The 17,062-nt window shown below is 40.0% G+C and overlaps 1 protein-coding gene across 9 annotated transcripts in view; it reads left to right on the plus strand.

Annotated features, from left to right (window-relative positions):
• Window positions 1–17,062, plus strand: part of SSPN (sarcospan) — a 111,703-nt gene that overhangs the window by 54,101 nt on the left and 40,540 nt on the right. For 2 of the 9 annotated variants that reach the window (XM_023209046.2, XM_023209047.2), the window contains one exon: window positions 3,844–4,026. The exons of 6 other annotated variants lie outside the window; for them this stretch is intronic. In XM_023209046.2, coding sequence (XP_023064814.1) covers window positions 3,868–4,026 — 159 coding nt within the window. In that variant the 5' untranslated portion in view covers window positions 3,844–3,867. Of the gene's footprint in view, window positions 1–3,843; window positions 4,027–7,220; window positions 8,290–17,062 lie in introns of those variants that run through there. One more of the 9 variants, XM_023209051.2, reaches the window with a different exon arrangement.

Genomic DNA, 17,062 nt, shown 5'->3' on the forward strand with positions numbered 1-17,062 from the left:
CAAATCTGAGTTTCTTAAATTGCAAAAAATATTTCAAATGTAGTATTTCTTCTAGCTCTCTCAGTTTCTCTGTCTCTCTCTCTTCATGTAGATATTTTAGCCTAAATTATTCCAATGAAATAATTTATTCAGCCTCTCTGTCTTTCAACCTTTTATAGATAGAAGACTCGCAATCATTAGATTGCCCTAGAATATTTGATTATGTGAGTCCCATTCAGTAATAATGAAAGGGAAGACTATGAGAGATGGCCCTACACCTTTTACAAGCCCCTCTAAATCCTTAAAGCAGTATCAAAATTCTGCTAAATTTACTTCTGGAATGTACAGTTACAAACTGTAAATGAAGATGTTCAAACACTCTGTTAAAGCCAGCACCCTAGACTTGCTTATGCCTTTTCTACAGTCAATGGGAGGCTGAGTGTCACTGCACAGCTCTACTCAGTAACTTCTTTATCAAAAATCTTCTCCCTTATTTCTTCTCTTCTCAAGTGCTTGCACCAATTAAACATATTCTTCCAAAAATAGTTGAGATGTGCATGGTCTAGATATTCTTGGGAAGTAGCAACTTTGTCCTCTAACATGGAAACACCGTCTCCCCCAGTTGCTGAAGTCAGATAGATACTTGGGCACAGTTTTCTTTCTTTCTCATTCCCAGTTCTACCGCCCTGTTCAAGCCTCTGCTGGATGAGGACAGCAGCCTCCCTCTTGTTGTACCTGCCTCCGTTCTCTTCCTCCATCAGTCCATTATTCACACTGTTGCCAAGTGATATTTTCAAAATATAAATCAAACACATTACTTTCCTGCTCAAATATTTGCCATAACTTTTTATTACCTTAAGAATAAAGTCCAAATTTTTTAGTGGGACTTTGCAAGGTTTTCCTTGTTGGACTTTATTCTTAAGGTAATAACAATAGGAGAAGAGAGGGAGATAGAAAGAAAAAAAGTTCAGAATACAAAATGAGCAAAGCTTAATGACTGAATGGATATAGGGTTGTGGTGAGGATCCAATGAGATGATTTAATTAGAAGGGATTTGTGAGACATAAAACACTATTTTAAGGCTACTATCATGTTATTATTCCCACCTGTCTCTCAGTGAATCTCTGAGGATTACTGAATACCAGGAATTTCACTTTTAAGTGGTGTGTTATTCCAGCCTAGGCTCATGAAACCCTGGGACTTGGGGCTGGTTGCTACATGGCTGTAGACACTCAGATAAATCTTGAACTCCCGGACACTTTCGTCTGCATCCCCAGTGCTTACAGGTGTAACCTTGAACAGTCATGCTGCCCAGTGTTCAGTAAGTCAGGGTCATTCTGAGAGAGGAACTGTGAAGGTGGCGGAAGTTCCCCAGGCATCACACATGACTCAGACCCATTCTGCCCCACCTGTAGCTTCCCCTCCCATCAAGGAGCTCCTTGTTTTTTGCCTCCTCTTGTTGGACTTATTGTGAAGGGCTGTGGAAGCCTTTGAGGACCAGAAGTCTTGAGGCAATAGGTTCTAGTCATGAATCCTTTGAATGCAAGGAACAGAAATCCTAGAAACTGGGAACTAGAAAAATCAGCAGCTGGAGCTAGTCTGGAGATCCTAAGGGTCATATAGCCTGTCTCACATCCGCATCTGACAACGTGCTCTGCTCTTCTGTGCCAGCAGGCTCTCTACTCACTCATCGTGCACAGGACCCTGCATGGCACCCTCCAGTTCCATATCTCTCATGTGTGTCATGACTGCTTATCTCCAACATCCACTAACAACAGCCCTAGTTGTTCATTTCCAGTCCCATATATTCTAATATGAATGGTCCAAATTGTCATTTGAGTAAGACCCCCAAGTCTAAGCTCACTGACTGGCCTATCGGTCAGGTCACCCGGATTAGGTACTCACTAGTTACCCAATTACTTGAGGCCACAAAATACAAGGTCATGTGTTTTGATGCTCACTTAGTAGGCACTAGAGTGAGAATTCTTCAAGAAAGCAATGTGACTAGGGCAACAATAATTCACATCCCTAATAACTGAGAAGCAACAGAATGTAGCACTGAAAAGCATAGACTCTGAAGCCAGACCACATTGTTCAGACTTGGCTTCACCAGGTAACCTTGGGTAAGTTACTTAACTTCTCTGTGTGCTTTGGTTTCCTCATCTGTTGAATGGAGATTATAATAGTACCCATATCATAGTGTTATTGTAAGGACTAAATGTGTGTGTGTGTGTGTGTAAGCCCTTCGTGCTTGGTAAAAGATATATATAAGTGCTAGCAATCATTATAGGGATGGAAATCTGAAGCACAGAATAAGGCAAATTAAGAAGGGCTGTAGATGACTAGTTGTATAATATCTGCCTGGATAGAGGGTGAAATTCGGCTAAAGTAGAGAGGGGTGGGGAACAAAAGCAAAGACATGAACACAGTAAGAATGAATTCAGAATTCATCTATTGAAATTTGGGGGACAGAGATATGGGAGGGGTTAGGGACATAGGACAGCAAAAAGGAACAGAGTGGGTCTGGCTCAGGTACAGACGTGCCTCAGCAGCACACACACAGGAGGCTTGGATATGCCCTTATGGTCACAGCATCTTCCAAATGGGTCTTCAGCAACTCTGGCCCCTGGTCTGTTCCCCCAGCAAGAGCAGCTGGTCTAGGATAAAAACCTGAAAACTTCCTGAGGAGTTTAAAAATACTATATTCTCTTGAGATACGATGTTACTGTAGATATCCAGACTAGATTAATTCATTCAATCATTCACTTATAAAATAGTCATTTGGCACTCACAATGGGCCAGCTCTGTGCTAGAGGTACAGCAATAAACAGAGCTCAGAGTCCTACAGCTTACAGCATAGGAGGGAACATAATATCCCATGAAGGATGGACAATGGAAGGAAGACTTGCAAAGGAGAAGCAAAGTTGAAGCCCTGGGAAAGGGCTGCTGGAGCAGAGCTGACCTAGGCTGTGGGTCAATCAAGGTAGGCTTCCTGGAGGAAACTACAAAGGCTGAGTGGAGGAATGCTGGGAGGGGGAGAAGGGAGAAGAGCATCTCAGGCACAGAGAACTGTGTGCTCAAAGGCCTGACAGCAAGAAAGAGAGCAGTGCTTGAGGAACGAAAGGATCCTAGTGTGGATGCACAGGAGAAGGTGAGGGTGGAGGGGCCAGCAGGGCCATGCCAAGAGGCTGGTGCTTTTATACTCTGGGCAATGAGACTGAGTGTGTCACCTGCACACTGGATGACTGGATCTCACTCATACTGATGGATTTGCCCTGTCCTGTTTTGCTGGGGACGGGAGCCAGGCACTCTGAAGGGGAAGCAGGGGCCACGGTACCATCAGGGCAGAGGAGAATTCAAGAGCAAGGTGGGTCTGCATCAAGAGCAATTTCTTTGACTTCACAATTTTGCTTAGGGGCCTTGTATTCCTTAAACCACCACCAGGAAACCAAATCTCTGCATGGATGTGTTTTCAGTTTTTCATGACTGCACCCCATACAGCCTCAGAAATCCCGATTTTACTGTCCCGCCTTAGTTCCAAGTGCCTCCTAAGAGGCCCTAAAAAATGATGCCAGTGGACTATCTGAAAGTCATTACAATGAAACAAACACAATTTCATGTTTCTCTTAGTTTCAGGCTACCTCTTGAAGGAGGCAATAGACCCAACTGGGTAGTTTTTCTACAACCCTCACACATACACATACACACACACATACACATACGGTGTTGCAGTGTCTCTGATGATGTACATCACTTGGTAATTGAAACCCTCAAATGATTGGCTTCGTTTTTAGCTAGACTTTTTTTTTTTTGCATTGCCATAGTGAAATATTTACTTAGCCCGTTGTCTTTTTGTGTGAACAGGATACGGTTTGCCCTGGCTTGAGGATGTGCTCTGTATTGTTTGCTCAGGACACTGTTCCTCCAAGCGTTTCCTGCTCTTCCACAACCCATCTCAGAACCAGAGAACCAGCAGGACTAAGGATTGAGTTGAAAAAAGTTGATGAATTTATGTTTCTTCTTCTATCTCTACTTCTTCTCCTGGAGGTATGAACAAATAATGAAACGGCTAAGGAGAAAGGCCGCTTGAAAGAAGGAGGCTGCACAATTGGACCTTGCAAATTCAAAATCTAGATCATTAGCCACAAATCTGAGTTGGAGGTGCTGAATATTCATTCACACGACTGTGCTCATAGCAGCAGCGAGATTTTTTTGCTTGTCACAATGAACAGTGTCCTGACGCCTTGAGACATTAGGTGCTTGCAGAACGTAGTCTGAGGCAACAACAAGGGAAGGAACTTGCCCTTCACCTCCAACACCACTCCAGAAAGCCCCACCGTCATGCAAAATTACATACACAATGTCATGCCACAAAATATAAACTAACCACTACATTTAAGAAGTTCGATTTCTCCCCCATCACTGTCCCCTGTGCTTTCTGAGCACATAGCGTATGTTTTCCTAATCTTAAAATTTAGCTTTAAAGTTCACTGTTAAATAACTAAGCAGGTTTTTAGTCAAGAGATACATGCTGAAGTTTAAGATACACAAAAACTTGAACAGTATTTGAGATCTTTTGCGAGGAATGAGCAAGCAATCAGATATTTGCCTTTTCATATTCTGTAGAATCATACAGCATCTTCTACATAGCTAGGGACTCAAGAATGTTGAAGCTCCAAGCTAAAGCATCTATCAAATGTTTACATAAGTAGAGGATATGGAGGGAAGCAAAAAAGTGGAGGGATATTCAGAGAGGTGACAACTCTGGAAAGGAAGAATAAAAAATTTTCAAGGAGGCAACAATTCCTAGTGTCTGCCAGTCTGTCCAGGAGATTCACTGGGCTGGCCACTCCAGTTCTCCCCAGTTCGGTTGTGCTCCAGGGAAGACAGTGTTAGAGGACAAGAAGCAGGCTGGAAAGAAAGCAGAGTGATTCCCTTAGACTGCATGGAATCTCAAACAAGTTTTACTTTTGTGCTATGTATACAAGAAGATCTATTTTCTTTCTCACTGAGGTCGTATCAGTAGATAAACCGTGATCTCTGTGGAAATCTTTTTCCTTATTTTTAAAATTTACTACTCATTTTTTTTTTTTTTTTTTGGTCCAAAGCAGCTGTTCTGAATAAAGTTACTCAATATAGTTGGAAAAACTGTCATTTGATCCACTTCTCTATCAGAATTCTGCGTTTTCTTCTCCTTGAACAGCAAAAGTACTGTTGTAAAACAAAAGTATTATTTAGGAACAAAAATCAGTTAACTTTCTCATTGTTGAAGGGAGATTGGTCAACAATGGTAGCTGTTTTCCACTGTCTTATTTTTAAGAACATGTAATATTATAGTTGTTTTCTCAGTGGTGGCTTAAAAAGGGAGCGTGGTAAGAACTCATTCTAAAACCACATTTCTTGGTGCTACAGATCAATTTACAAAAGGCAATTCTGTAGGCAATGTTATCTAAAAACATATGACTGTGAAAACAGACACCAATTATGGATCAAAGTTTAGGCTCTTTCCTTCCTTCCTTCCTTCCTTCCTTCCTTCCTTCCTTCCTTCCTTCCTTCCTTCCTTCCTTTCTTTCTTTCCTTTCATTCTTTCCTTTCTTTCTTTTCTTTTCTTTTTGGCTTTGTAGAATAATCTTAGCCGAGCTTGTCTAGTGAGATAAATCGTCTGACAGAAACCAGTAAACTAAATGCAGCACATTGATGCCTGTCATTAGAACACCTATGAATGGAGGATAGCACTGTGCAACTTAAAAACAGAAGGTCAAAGATTGCCTTTTAAGAAATGGAAACGTATATGTAGAAATAAATGTTGTCCTTTTCAAAGTATTGATAGTTGTTTTGGGAGACCTTCCACTCATGCAGTCTTGCTATTTCTCCAAGTCTTTTTGTTAGTTATTATTTTTAGCATTGTTTTTAAACTCTATGTGACATATTGTTTTGAATAGTCTATATGGGAGCCAATAGTATTCTTGAAGGATGGCTTTAGGCTTTAGAACAATAGACAGTTGTTTAGGGGTGAGTAAATCACGTGTCAGGATCAGAAGAGTTTAGTACTGGAAATGGGCTCTCCTGAATTTGAGTCCAGCACTGTCATCTACTCGTAGTAAGATCATGGGTGAGTCAAACAACTGATGTGAGCCTCACTGGGGCAGTTACTCACTCATTCAGTCAGTCACTCAGTCATTCCATAGAGGTATACTGAGCTTTCACCATGGGGAGTGGATAACAGAAGATGAGGGATGGAGTGATTACCTCTGACTCTAAATTTGTGTCCTAGGTTGGTGATTAATCTTTTTAAAAATTAAAAATAACAGACTAAGTTTACACTAGCATTAAGCAATAAGAATGATATTTTTTTGGATGGCTTTTAAATCTTCATTGATGAAATTTTCCAAAGAAAATCTTTTGAACGACTATAGTTTTAGTAAGTAAAAATTCAACTTTTTTTTTTTTTTTTTTTTGAGACGGAGTCTCACTCTGTCGCCCAGGCTGGAGTGCAGTGGCCGGATCTCAGCTCACTGCAAGCTCCGCCTCCCGGGTTCCCGCCATTCTCCTGCCTCAGCCTCCCGAGTAGCTGGGACTACAGGCGCCCGCCACCTCGCCCGGCTAGTTTTTTGTATTTTTTTATTATAGACGGGGTTTCACCGTGTTAGCCAGGATGGTCTCGATCTCCTGACCTCGTGATCTGCCCGTCTCGGCCTCCCAAAGTGCTGGGATTACAGGCTTGAGCCACCGCGCCCGGCCAAATTCAACTTTTTTAATTGACAAAGGTGAAGGACCAGGCTCATTTCAGGTGCATTAGTTTGGTATCTGGATCCCTTCGCCCTTCACCTTCCCCTTCCCCTTCTCCTTTCCCTTCCCCTTTCCCTCCCTTCCTTTCTTTTCCTTTCCTTTCCTCCCCTCCAGTGGCTTGCAGTCCTAGTCATGCAGCAAATAATCTATGGTGTCTTTGAAAAGTACTGAAAAATATGTAGAGGCTTTTAAATATGTGGAGTCTTTTAATTTTTTTTTTTTTTTGAGTTGGAGTCTCTCAGTCACCCAGGCTAAAGTGAAGTAGCACAATCTGTGCTCACTGCAACCTCTGCCTCCTGAGTTCAAGCAATTCTCCAGCCTCAGCCTTCTGAGTAGCTGGGATTACAGGCATACGCCACCACGGCTGGCTAATTTTTGTATTTTTCTTTTTTAGTAGAGACAGAAATTTACCCTGTTGGCCAGGCTGGTCTCGAACTCATGACCTCAAGTGATCCGCCTGCCTCAGCCTTCCAAAGTGCTTGGATTACAAGTGTGAGCCACCGTGCCCAGCCTAAAAGTACATACTTTAAAAAGTACACGCAGGTGCTACATGCCAACCCTCTTCCTGAATTAGAATTTCCTGAGGAAGGTCTAAGTCATAGGCATTTAAAAAAAGAAACATGGGTCATTTGGACACGCAATTCAGAATAAGAACCGGGTTTATAATAACCCCTTGCACTTTTAGAAATTTCTACCTTTATATTAGTATATTATACCTACCTTTTCTCATAAAACTTTCTTGTAGAAATGGGGTTTTGCTATTTTTCCCAGGCTGGTCTCGAACTCCTAGCCTCAAATAATTGGCCCTCCTTAGCCTCCCAAAATGTTGGGATTACAGGCGTGAGCCACTGGGCCCGGCCCTAAACTTTTCCTTTAAAAAATGTTATCTTAGCACATCTTATCAAATATAAATTCAATGAATATATGGAAATCTGATCCAGAGAGAATTTCTCCGTCTACTGAGTTGTAACATCTCTTTAATTGAGCATTTATTATGTAATCAATTCTGTGTTTGTTGTATGGGTGACTGACTATAAAAGAAAATTAGAATTCAGTCTCTAGCCAAAATGACCAATTTCAGAAATTAGGGAAGATGTTGATAGTATTATGAAAGGGGCATTCAGAATACTGAGATCTTCTGCAAGCCACAGCCACCCTTCCTCATGAATCCCTGAGGATATAAACAGGGAATGCTGCAAGTTGCTAGGTGGGCTTTGTACCCGGACACCACTGACAATCGGAGGGTGATTCTGAGCTGGATCACAAAGCCTGGGCTAGACACTCATAGTGAGCCTCTTCGCAGTTCCTGGTCATCACCCCAAATGGTACTGCACTTTCGATGGCAACATGAAAGGAGGAAACCAGAAAAAAAGGAAATTGTCAGTGAGTAAGAGCACCAGAGAGCCATAAGCCTTCTAAGGGAGCAGCCTCTGACTCAGCCAGCTACCTTTGGTTTTGCGTGGACACTTGAGGAGAAAAGGAGCAAGCACGCTCACCCAGCTTCCAACCAATGAGCTAGAGGTATGCTGGAATCCAGTAAGTCCACAGTTACTTGTGAGGGGTGGCAGTCAAGGTGTGGGGTGGAAAATGGAACATTCCTACTCTAAAGCCTGCAGATGACAATCTGAATGGGCAAAGAGTAAGGAATTCCTTTTTGGGATTTGCAAAGCACTGTGCATATTCATACACTGAAGTTATTTACAACAACATATTTTAAGTGTCTGTTTTCTGCAATCCCTCCTACTCATTTTCCTTAGTGCTAACACAGTTCCTAGCACGCAGTAACCGTAATGCCTTATAAATGAATGAAAACTATCATATAAAACAATTACAGAACCCAAAACTATATAAATAATAACTGATGTGACACATGCCACTCTATAGAAGTTCAAGAAAGACACAGTTCAATGGCCTCGATAGTTAGGAAAATCTTCACAGAGAAAGTGGGCTTGGGATAGATCCTTACACAGAGTAAACTTTTTATTTACGTACATCTGACCTGGACTGTGGACTCTCTTTTTGGATGTTGGAGGAAAGTGACAATCAGCTGACACTTTGAAAGTTAACGTGAATTGGAAATCTCTCCAAAGAACTTTAGTGGTCTATATGGTCAATATATAGATCACTTACTGGCATAATTAATTTCTCTTCTAGATGAGCATCCACAGAGGAAAGACTATTACAGAAAATGGTAAATAAAATGAAAAAAATTTCTCTCATAGAGAAGAAGGGAGAAAAAATGCAACCTGTACATCAACTGAAGTGACTTTTTTTTTTTTGAAAACTAAGAGTTGCTTTTTTTTTTTACATCATAATGTAATGTGCTTATTAGAAGACAACAAAAATAGGGAGAAAAGGAAAATATCCACATCCCATGAGCAACCATTTTTACATCTCAGTGAGTTTTTCTAGGTGCTAGAAACCTCAGACAGCTTGCTTCAATAAACATTTCACGTATCCTTCCTTTTCTTCTCTTAGGATACTTCCCCTGCTGTCTCTAAACAGAATGTGCACTAAGATTAAATTATTTTGGTTTAAAATATGGATTGCTTAGGTTTTAGAAACAGAACTTAAGCTAATGCTTGAACAGAAAATAATCCATGATATTGAAAGAAATACTCCTTTCCAAAATTTACATGATGTAGTCAATGTCTCAGTATGGGCTGCCTATATAGCATTCTTTCTTTAGTTCATTCAGTAAACATTTATTGAGTTCCTAATACTGCCAAGCAACCTGGTAGGCACTGGTGATGAAAAGGCAGGTTCCTGCCCATGAGGAGCAACTTGCTTATGGACAAAAAAACATGTTAAGTAAAAAATAGTTGTTGAGGAAGATTGCAAATGATTGACTGGCTTGGGATTCCTAAACTCTGGCCAGATTTTGTTTCTTTAGTATTAAGGTCTGCTGTCTTCTCAGGGGCCGACAAAAGGGTTGGGTATTTAGTCGGTCAGCTCTTCCCCCACTCACACAGCACCTTGTACTGGTCTGATTATACCTTTACTCCCCTGAGCAGAGGAGAAAATAAGTGACACTAGGAAGCCTTGTTTCCAAGGACTAGGGATAGGGAAGCGGCTGCAGGCTGGGTGAAAAGTTGAGGTCAGTCTGAGATAATGACCTGACCGAACCAGTAGGTCCACCCTGACACATACCAGAGTTACCTCAGAGATAAATAACCACAAGCCATGAGTGACCACCTGCTGTGCCAAGTCGGTGAGTGATCAGTTCCCAGCACATTTCCCAAGGCAGACGCTACCTGAGATTGACATGCTGTAGTAGAGTGCCTCTGCCCTGTGTGCCTGTCTGTGCCTTATACACAATTCTGTCCCAGCATGTGTCATGCTTTAATGACACTTCCCTGATGATGCCTCTGTCTCCCTTCAGTCGAATGTGAGCTCCTTAAGGGCAGGAACCTCCCTTTTTGTCACCAGTGCCTCCCAGGTTGCTTGGCAATATCAGGCACTCCCTAAATGTTTCTTGAATGAACTAAAGAAAGAATGCTTTGTAAGCAGTTTACTACTGAGAAGAAATAAAACAAAAAGGCAAAAGTTAGTCTTTAGAAAATGAATGTTTCCTTTTGCCTTAAGGGACGGCAGGTGTTGAGCTTAACTTGGGATGTGTCCTGGCAGGTTTTTAGAGGATTTAATCATGAGGGTTCACCCCAAACATAACTACATCAGGAATGTTAAAAAAAAAAAAAACATGTTTTAAGTGCTTTACAGGTGCTTCTGACCTGCATCTCTGGCTAAAAACCTGTCCATGTAAGTATCTATTAACATACCACTTAATTTTATGATTTAGGTTAATAAAGGAGCAACGAAAGTTGCAGGTATAAGTAAATAGTTGAGCATGGCACTTAACTGATACACATACATCTCAGCTAAAAGTAGTACCGATTATTAAAAGGCATCTGGCATTTCGTCATATGCCAAATTGCAAAAGCATTGTAAATAGACACCCTATAAAATATCTCTCCTGCCCTAGAATAGTTTCATATCTTCCCATGCAAGTTGACAAAAACATTGTGTTTTTCAGCTTTCTTGTCTTTTTGGAAATGAACTCCCTGCTCACTTGTCATTTCAAATGCTTTCTTTTGCTCCTGCAAGTCTGTTATTGTAGAGACGAGGATGCCCATAGGCTATGCTGAGTGAGATTTATCTGGGTTACTGCCTAAGTCAGGGAACCTTCACTTTTAAGAGATAGAAATAACTCACTTAAAGAAAAGGAATATTTACTGACTTGGTTATGTATTAACCATTCAACAAGTAAGGATTGAGCCTCTAAGTGTGTGTCAGCTATGGTGATGCGGAGCTAAACAAGACAGTCTCCTGCCTTCAGATGTTCAGGATGAGTCTGCTTCAGCTGTAATTATTTTCTGAGGCTCAAATAATGTCATCAAGCCCCTCTCTCTCTTTATTTCCCCTTCCCCACTCCATCTTTTTGGTTATTTTAGCCTGTTTCTCTTTGTACATTGGCCTTATTCTCTACTGTCGTAGAAAGACTGTCTTCAAGTAGTGGGAAAGGAAGCCCACCATTGGTAGCTCCCTTTCCAAAAGGAAGAAAGGCCTGCACCCTTCACCCCAGAATCCTTGTCTCATGCCTGGTGGAAGGGTTCTCATTCATCCTGCTCTAGCTTAGTCCTCCCTGTGCCCAACCCTTAACCCCAGGGTAGAGATGCCAAGCTTGGCCAGGCCAGGCCCCAGGGCCTGCTGTTACGGTCATGAAGTGGGCAGCAGTCCCACAGATCATGTTGGTGTGGGTGAGGGATCTTTCCACAATATAAAGAGAGATTTTTAGGCCCCCAAAACGATGTCCAATACACCATGTGTGAGATTTTAGGGAGGAAAACATTAGGGAAATGTGAACATTTTCTTGCCAAGATCTGACTAAATGTAGCTTAATGTTAGATTATTGAAACATTGTTTTTGATACACCAGCAATTCAGTGACTTCTATGAGATCATTTGAAATCAGTTGGGGAAATCCAATATGAATTTCCTACTTATTTTGATGTAACTGTCATGAGGTGCACAGCAAAAACTCAGAAATAAAACGGCAGACATTTTATGATTGGCTGGGGTGGGCAACATAGCATTTGAGTATAGTCACTTCCCTGCACTAGCAGGTGGGGTCAGGTAGAATGAGGGGAATGGGCTCACAGTGCACTTAGAGAAGAAAGAGCACTGCACCATGTTCCTGTAGGGATCATTCTGGAAAAGTCTCAATTACAGAGTTAGGTGTGAGTGCAGAGAGTGGTGGTGAAGAAAAGTAAAATGATATTGTGAAGCAAAGCACTAATTCAGCAGTTGAAACTTCAGTGATACCAAGCAGTGAGTGTAAGAGTAGAACAGGGAGGATGATAGTTTGTGTGGAGAGAAAGAATGAGAATAGGAAGAGAAAGAACGAGAACAAGATTGCCGAAGAGAAATTTTACAGAAAGATAATGCATAGGAAGGGAAAACTGAATAGGAAAAGACGGCAGGGCTGGGATACTGGCTAACAGTGACTGATTATTTAACCACATCAGGAAATGTTCTCCATGTTTGCATCAACTATTGTACTTGTAGTTCATAGCAACCTTCTGAGGTAGGTACTTGTAATATTCACATTTTGCAGAGAGGAAGCTGAGGCTTAGAGAGGTTGAGGAACGTGTCCACAATCACACAGCTGGTAAGAATTAGAGCTGAGATTGGGACTCAGGCAGTCTGGGCTCAGCATCTGTACTCATAACCACATAAAAATGAAAGAATTCATAGAACTGTAGGGGAAAAAGAACATGGCCCACAAGGCTTTGTCATAGGGCCAAAGATGTCTTTAAAGGTGGTAATGACTAGATATGGAACCAAATACAGGGAAGTAAGTCCATGGAAACATGCATATTATACAAATGATCAAAGATGTCAGTCTGGCTTAGAGTCAGACAATGACTCAGCTATTCTAACTAAAGAAGAGGATTACTGGTCAAAATGAAAATCTTATAGTTTATGTGTGACACAGGGTGTTTAATGTTATTACTTAGAAAACCTAATTATAATTCATCCTTGTGTCCTGGTTGAGTTACTCGTAAAGACAACTCTCCAAACAAAATAAAAATAGACAGACAAAATATGCGGTCCAAGGATTTTAAAGAAATGTTGTTTGTATAAGAAATATCTGAATCCAGATCACACCATGACTATTTAGAATTTATAAATATTTATTAAAGCCATATTACGACCTTTGCACTGTGCTAGGCACCGTGGGACCAATGGTGATTGAGAAAGCATTGTTTCTACACTCATGGGACTTACGGTCAGGACTCTAGACAGCCTTTGTTCTCACTAACCTGGTATGTGGCAGGGATGTCTGTCCACACAGTACTGTATTCTCTTAACCTGTCTGATTGCCTATATGTGCAATGTACTCATGCAATTTTTTTGTACAGTAAAAAATCTAAGTCATTCAGCTAAGATAAAATGTAAGTGGAAAGGGCACTGAATTTAGAGCAAGAAGATCTAGGATTTTTTTCTTTTTAATGTAACCTGAAAAGGTTACTTAGCCACTCTGAAGTAATTCCAACTTCACATGGTTTTGGTCAGATTTAAAGAAATAATATGTAAGAGTACTTTGTAGCCTATAAAGATACATAAACCTTTCTGTAAATAAGTTGTCATTGTAATTATAATTTACAGAAAATATGTTTTTGCCTATTTTAGAGGAATTGTTCGAAAATGTTTTGTTAAAACTCACCTGTGCTTTCAAGATATAGCAATAAAATGTGCTGTGGGATAGGATATGAAAGCAGAATGTCTCTATATCCCAAAACTGCGTTATTGAGAAGAAAAATACTGATCCTACATTCATATGTATGTATCTAGGAACTCTCAGGTGTCTTTCTCCCACCCTGCAAACTCAACTGCATTCTATATAGTCTTATATTCTTTCCTCCCACCTCAGCCTGTGAAGAACTTTCCTCTAAGACTCTCCCACCTCAAGGAACTTATTTGATCAAATGTCCCCTCCCTCAGGCATCTCTATCACTTTCTATCTCAGCACACAGGCATACTCAAGTGTCTTCCATTTAAAAAAAAAAAAAAAGGCAAACCATTCCTTGACTTTATATGTCCCTTTAGCTGCAGCTTTTTCTCTTTCCTTCCCTTCACAACTAAGTGTCTTGATAGATTCCTTTACCTGTATTCTCCTCCTTTTTCACCTCCTGTTCATTCTTAAACTCATCAAAATCTTGAAACTGCCAGATTGTTCTGGAAAAGGTAACCAATGACCACCTTGTCATTAAAGTCTGTGGATACCTTATATTTACTTCATGTGATTTCTCAGTGGAGTTCAAGGACAGAGTGAATTTGAGGCACTTTTGGAACTTTTATATGGAGATGTGGATAGGTATTTGCATTTGCAGACCTAGAACTAAGGAGAGAAGTCTGGCCTCCTAAGATAGATAGATTTGGGAGTCTTCAGTGAAGCCATGGAACATGTAGTGTAAGAAGAAAGAGGCTGAAGAAAGGAATCGTGAAGTTTGCCAATGTTTAGGAGATCAGCAAAAGAAGAACAATCCATGAAGAAACTTGAGAAGGAGGATATGATGATTTAAAAATATACCTTTAATACCCTTTGATTTTTTGTTATGCTTCCTTTCAATAGATGGATCTTATTCTCCCCTTGCATGTGGGCTGAGCTTTGTGACTTGATTTTAAAGAGCTGAATAACTCAAGTGTTGCTAAGTGACTTCTGGGTCTCTGGGTCTGTATCAGGCAAAGAATTGCATTTGCCTTGTTTTCTCAATCTCGGAATCAGTTATTCTAAAGTCAGCCACCATGTTGTGAGGATACTCAAGCAGCCCTGTGGATAGGCCATCTGGAAAGGAAACAAGATGCACTAGCCACCTGGGAAGCAGATCTTCCTGCTTCAACTAAGACGGGATCCTCCTGATCGCAGGCCTCCAGTCTTTAAGTCTTTCAGCAGAGAGTCGAGAGATAACAGGAAGAAACAAACCATCCCTGCTGTGTGCTGTTTGAATATTTGACCCACAGAAACCATGAAATAATAATTATTGTTTCAAACCACTAAATGTTGGGGTGATTTGTTATTGTAGCAATAGATAATTAATGCAGAGGATCTAGAATGGCAGTAGAGGCATTAGGAGAGTTTGGTGAGATAACTTAAATTTACAAAAAACCTCCTACTTGTTCTATTGTTAGTTACTGAGGGACATCCAGTGACTCCCTGTATTTCTCTTTTATTTTACTTTTAAAAATTGAGATGTCATTATATACAATAACATGCACAGATCGTAAGTGTTGTTCAGTGACTTTTGACAACTAACACCCATGTGATTACCCCCTAAGATACAGAAGACTTACTTCCATCACCCAGAAAGTCACCTTTTACTCTTTTCGAAACAATTCTCTCATCCCAACCTCACAATCACTTTTTAAATTACGGTGGATTCATTTTGCCTTCTAAAATTTTTATATAAATGGAATTATGCAGTATGTATTATTTTGTGTCTGGTTTCTTTCACTCAGCACATTGTTAATGAGATTTATCCAAGTCATTGCCTGCATCAATAGTTCACCCCTTTTCTTATTAGCAAGTGGTATTCCACTGTATGAATATGCCACAATTTGTTTATCCATTCTTCTCCTGTATTTCTCAATTAAAATACAGTTAGTTATTTCTACAGTATCATATACAGTGGAAAAATCAAAATTATATGTAGAAAAATTTGGTATTATAAATAGCACCTTAAAAATAGGTGAAATGCACGATTAAATGATTGAGATTTATCATTTCTATAGTTCTCCAGAGAATGAAAAAGTTAAGCCAGGTGTGGTGGCAAGTGTCTATAATCCTAGCTGCTCAGGAGGCTGAGCTGGGAGGATTGTTTGAGCACAGGTTTGAGTCCAGCCTGGGCAACATAGTGAGACCCCATCTCCAGGGGAAAAAAGAGAGAGAGAGAATGAGAAAGTCATAAGCCCTTTGTTGACCATAAAGATTGCATTGTCCATACGATATTTAACTTGAAAATACAAACTGCCAAGCAAAAATTATAAATGGGTCAATTCTGCTGAGAAAAAATTGAGCCCAAAGACACATTTAGAATTAATGACATAGAAATAAAGAAAATAAAAAAAAAATAGGAGTTGCTTTAATTTGTTCTACACACATACTCATACACAAATACACACACAGAGGTCAGCAATATCCCTAGAGTCATTTTAGGTATGGAGGCCAGCAAGGCATATGGGGGCAGCAGTCCTGCATATCACAAATGAATTCCTAATTGTTTTCGGTAGAGTATTTGATACTTCTTTAAATCGAATCTAATTGAACACTTTAGATATATTTAGTTACATATGAAAAAGGCTTGATATAAACCTTGGAAATGTAATAATTTTTTTCTTAAATCCCTTTTTGTTCTTGGGGAATGTAAGATTATGTGTTTGAGAATATGTTGGTTTAAAGATTATTTCTACTTGGGTTTCCTAAGGACATTTTGTTAATCACACTACTTTTAAAGAGTTATCATCTTCCCCGTTCTGAACTTCTGATGCATAAATACTTGAAAATAATGTTAAGTTTCAGATGGGTTGCAAAGATAGAGATACTGGCTTGATTTTGTTTTCTCCCCCAAAAGGATCAAAATAATCTAAACCATATATTAACTACTCTTCTGCAATTTCTAATTTACAATCTTTGTCAGTGTTGAATTATGGAAGCAGCCAAGAGTATCCGAAAACACTTTGTTCCTACTGTGCCTTTTTTCCCGGTAATATAAATATCTGAAGAGGTTATTGCTTAACCTATAAAATAGTGACATCATAATTTATGAATACTGAAAAACCTGGTTCATTTCTGTTAAACTCTGTGATGAGCTAGACGTGATGATTTTTTCTCAGTGGAAAGTACATGTAAAAGGAAATTTTATTTGTTGTATCCGTAATGAGTCTGATCCATTTTAGCCTTGATCACTCCCTATCACTATTTGATAGTAACTTTTCTTTGTTTTTACTTTCCGATATCAATTAAGTGAAAATGACATCCTCGTCACTATCAACTCATGGTGTTACCAAAGACCAGGCCTCCTTAAACACAAACTCAACCATGCTGTTGGGAAACTGAGCAGGTGTGAGTTTCTCTAGACCACCAAAGGCTGAAAATTGTAGTCTGCAGTTGTAATCAGACCAGAAGAATTTCAATACATCTGGGATATTGTTCATTGACATTGCTTTCATTTGTAACGCGTCTCAGTGAGGCAATTAAAAGTAAGCTTTTTAAAAAAGAATATGTGTACAACTGT

The sequence above is a fragment of the Piliocolobus tephrosceles genome, chromosome 10 (genome assembly GCF_002776525.5).
Source record: "Piliocolobus tephrosceles isolate RC106 chromosome 10, ASM277652v3, whole genome shotgun sequence".
In the NCBI taxonomy this organism is placed as follows: Eukaryota; Metazoa; Chordata; class Mammalia; order Primates; family Cercopithecidae; genus Piliocolobus; species Piliocolobus tephrosceles.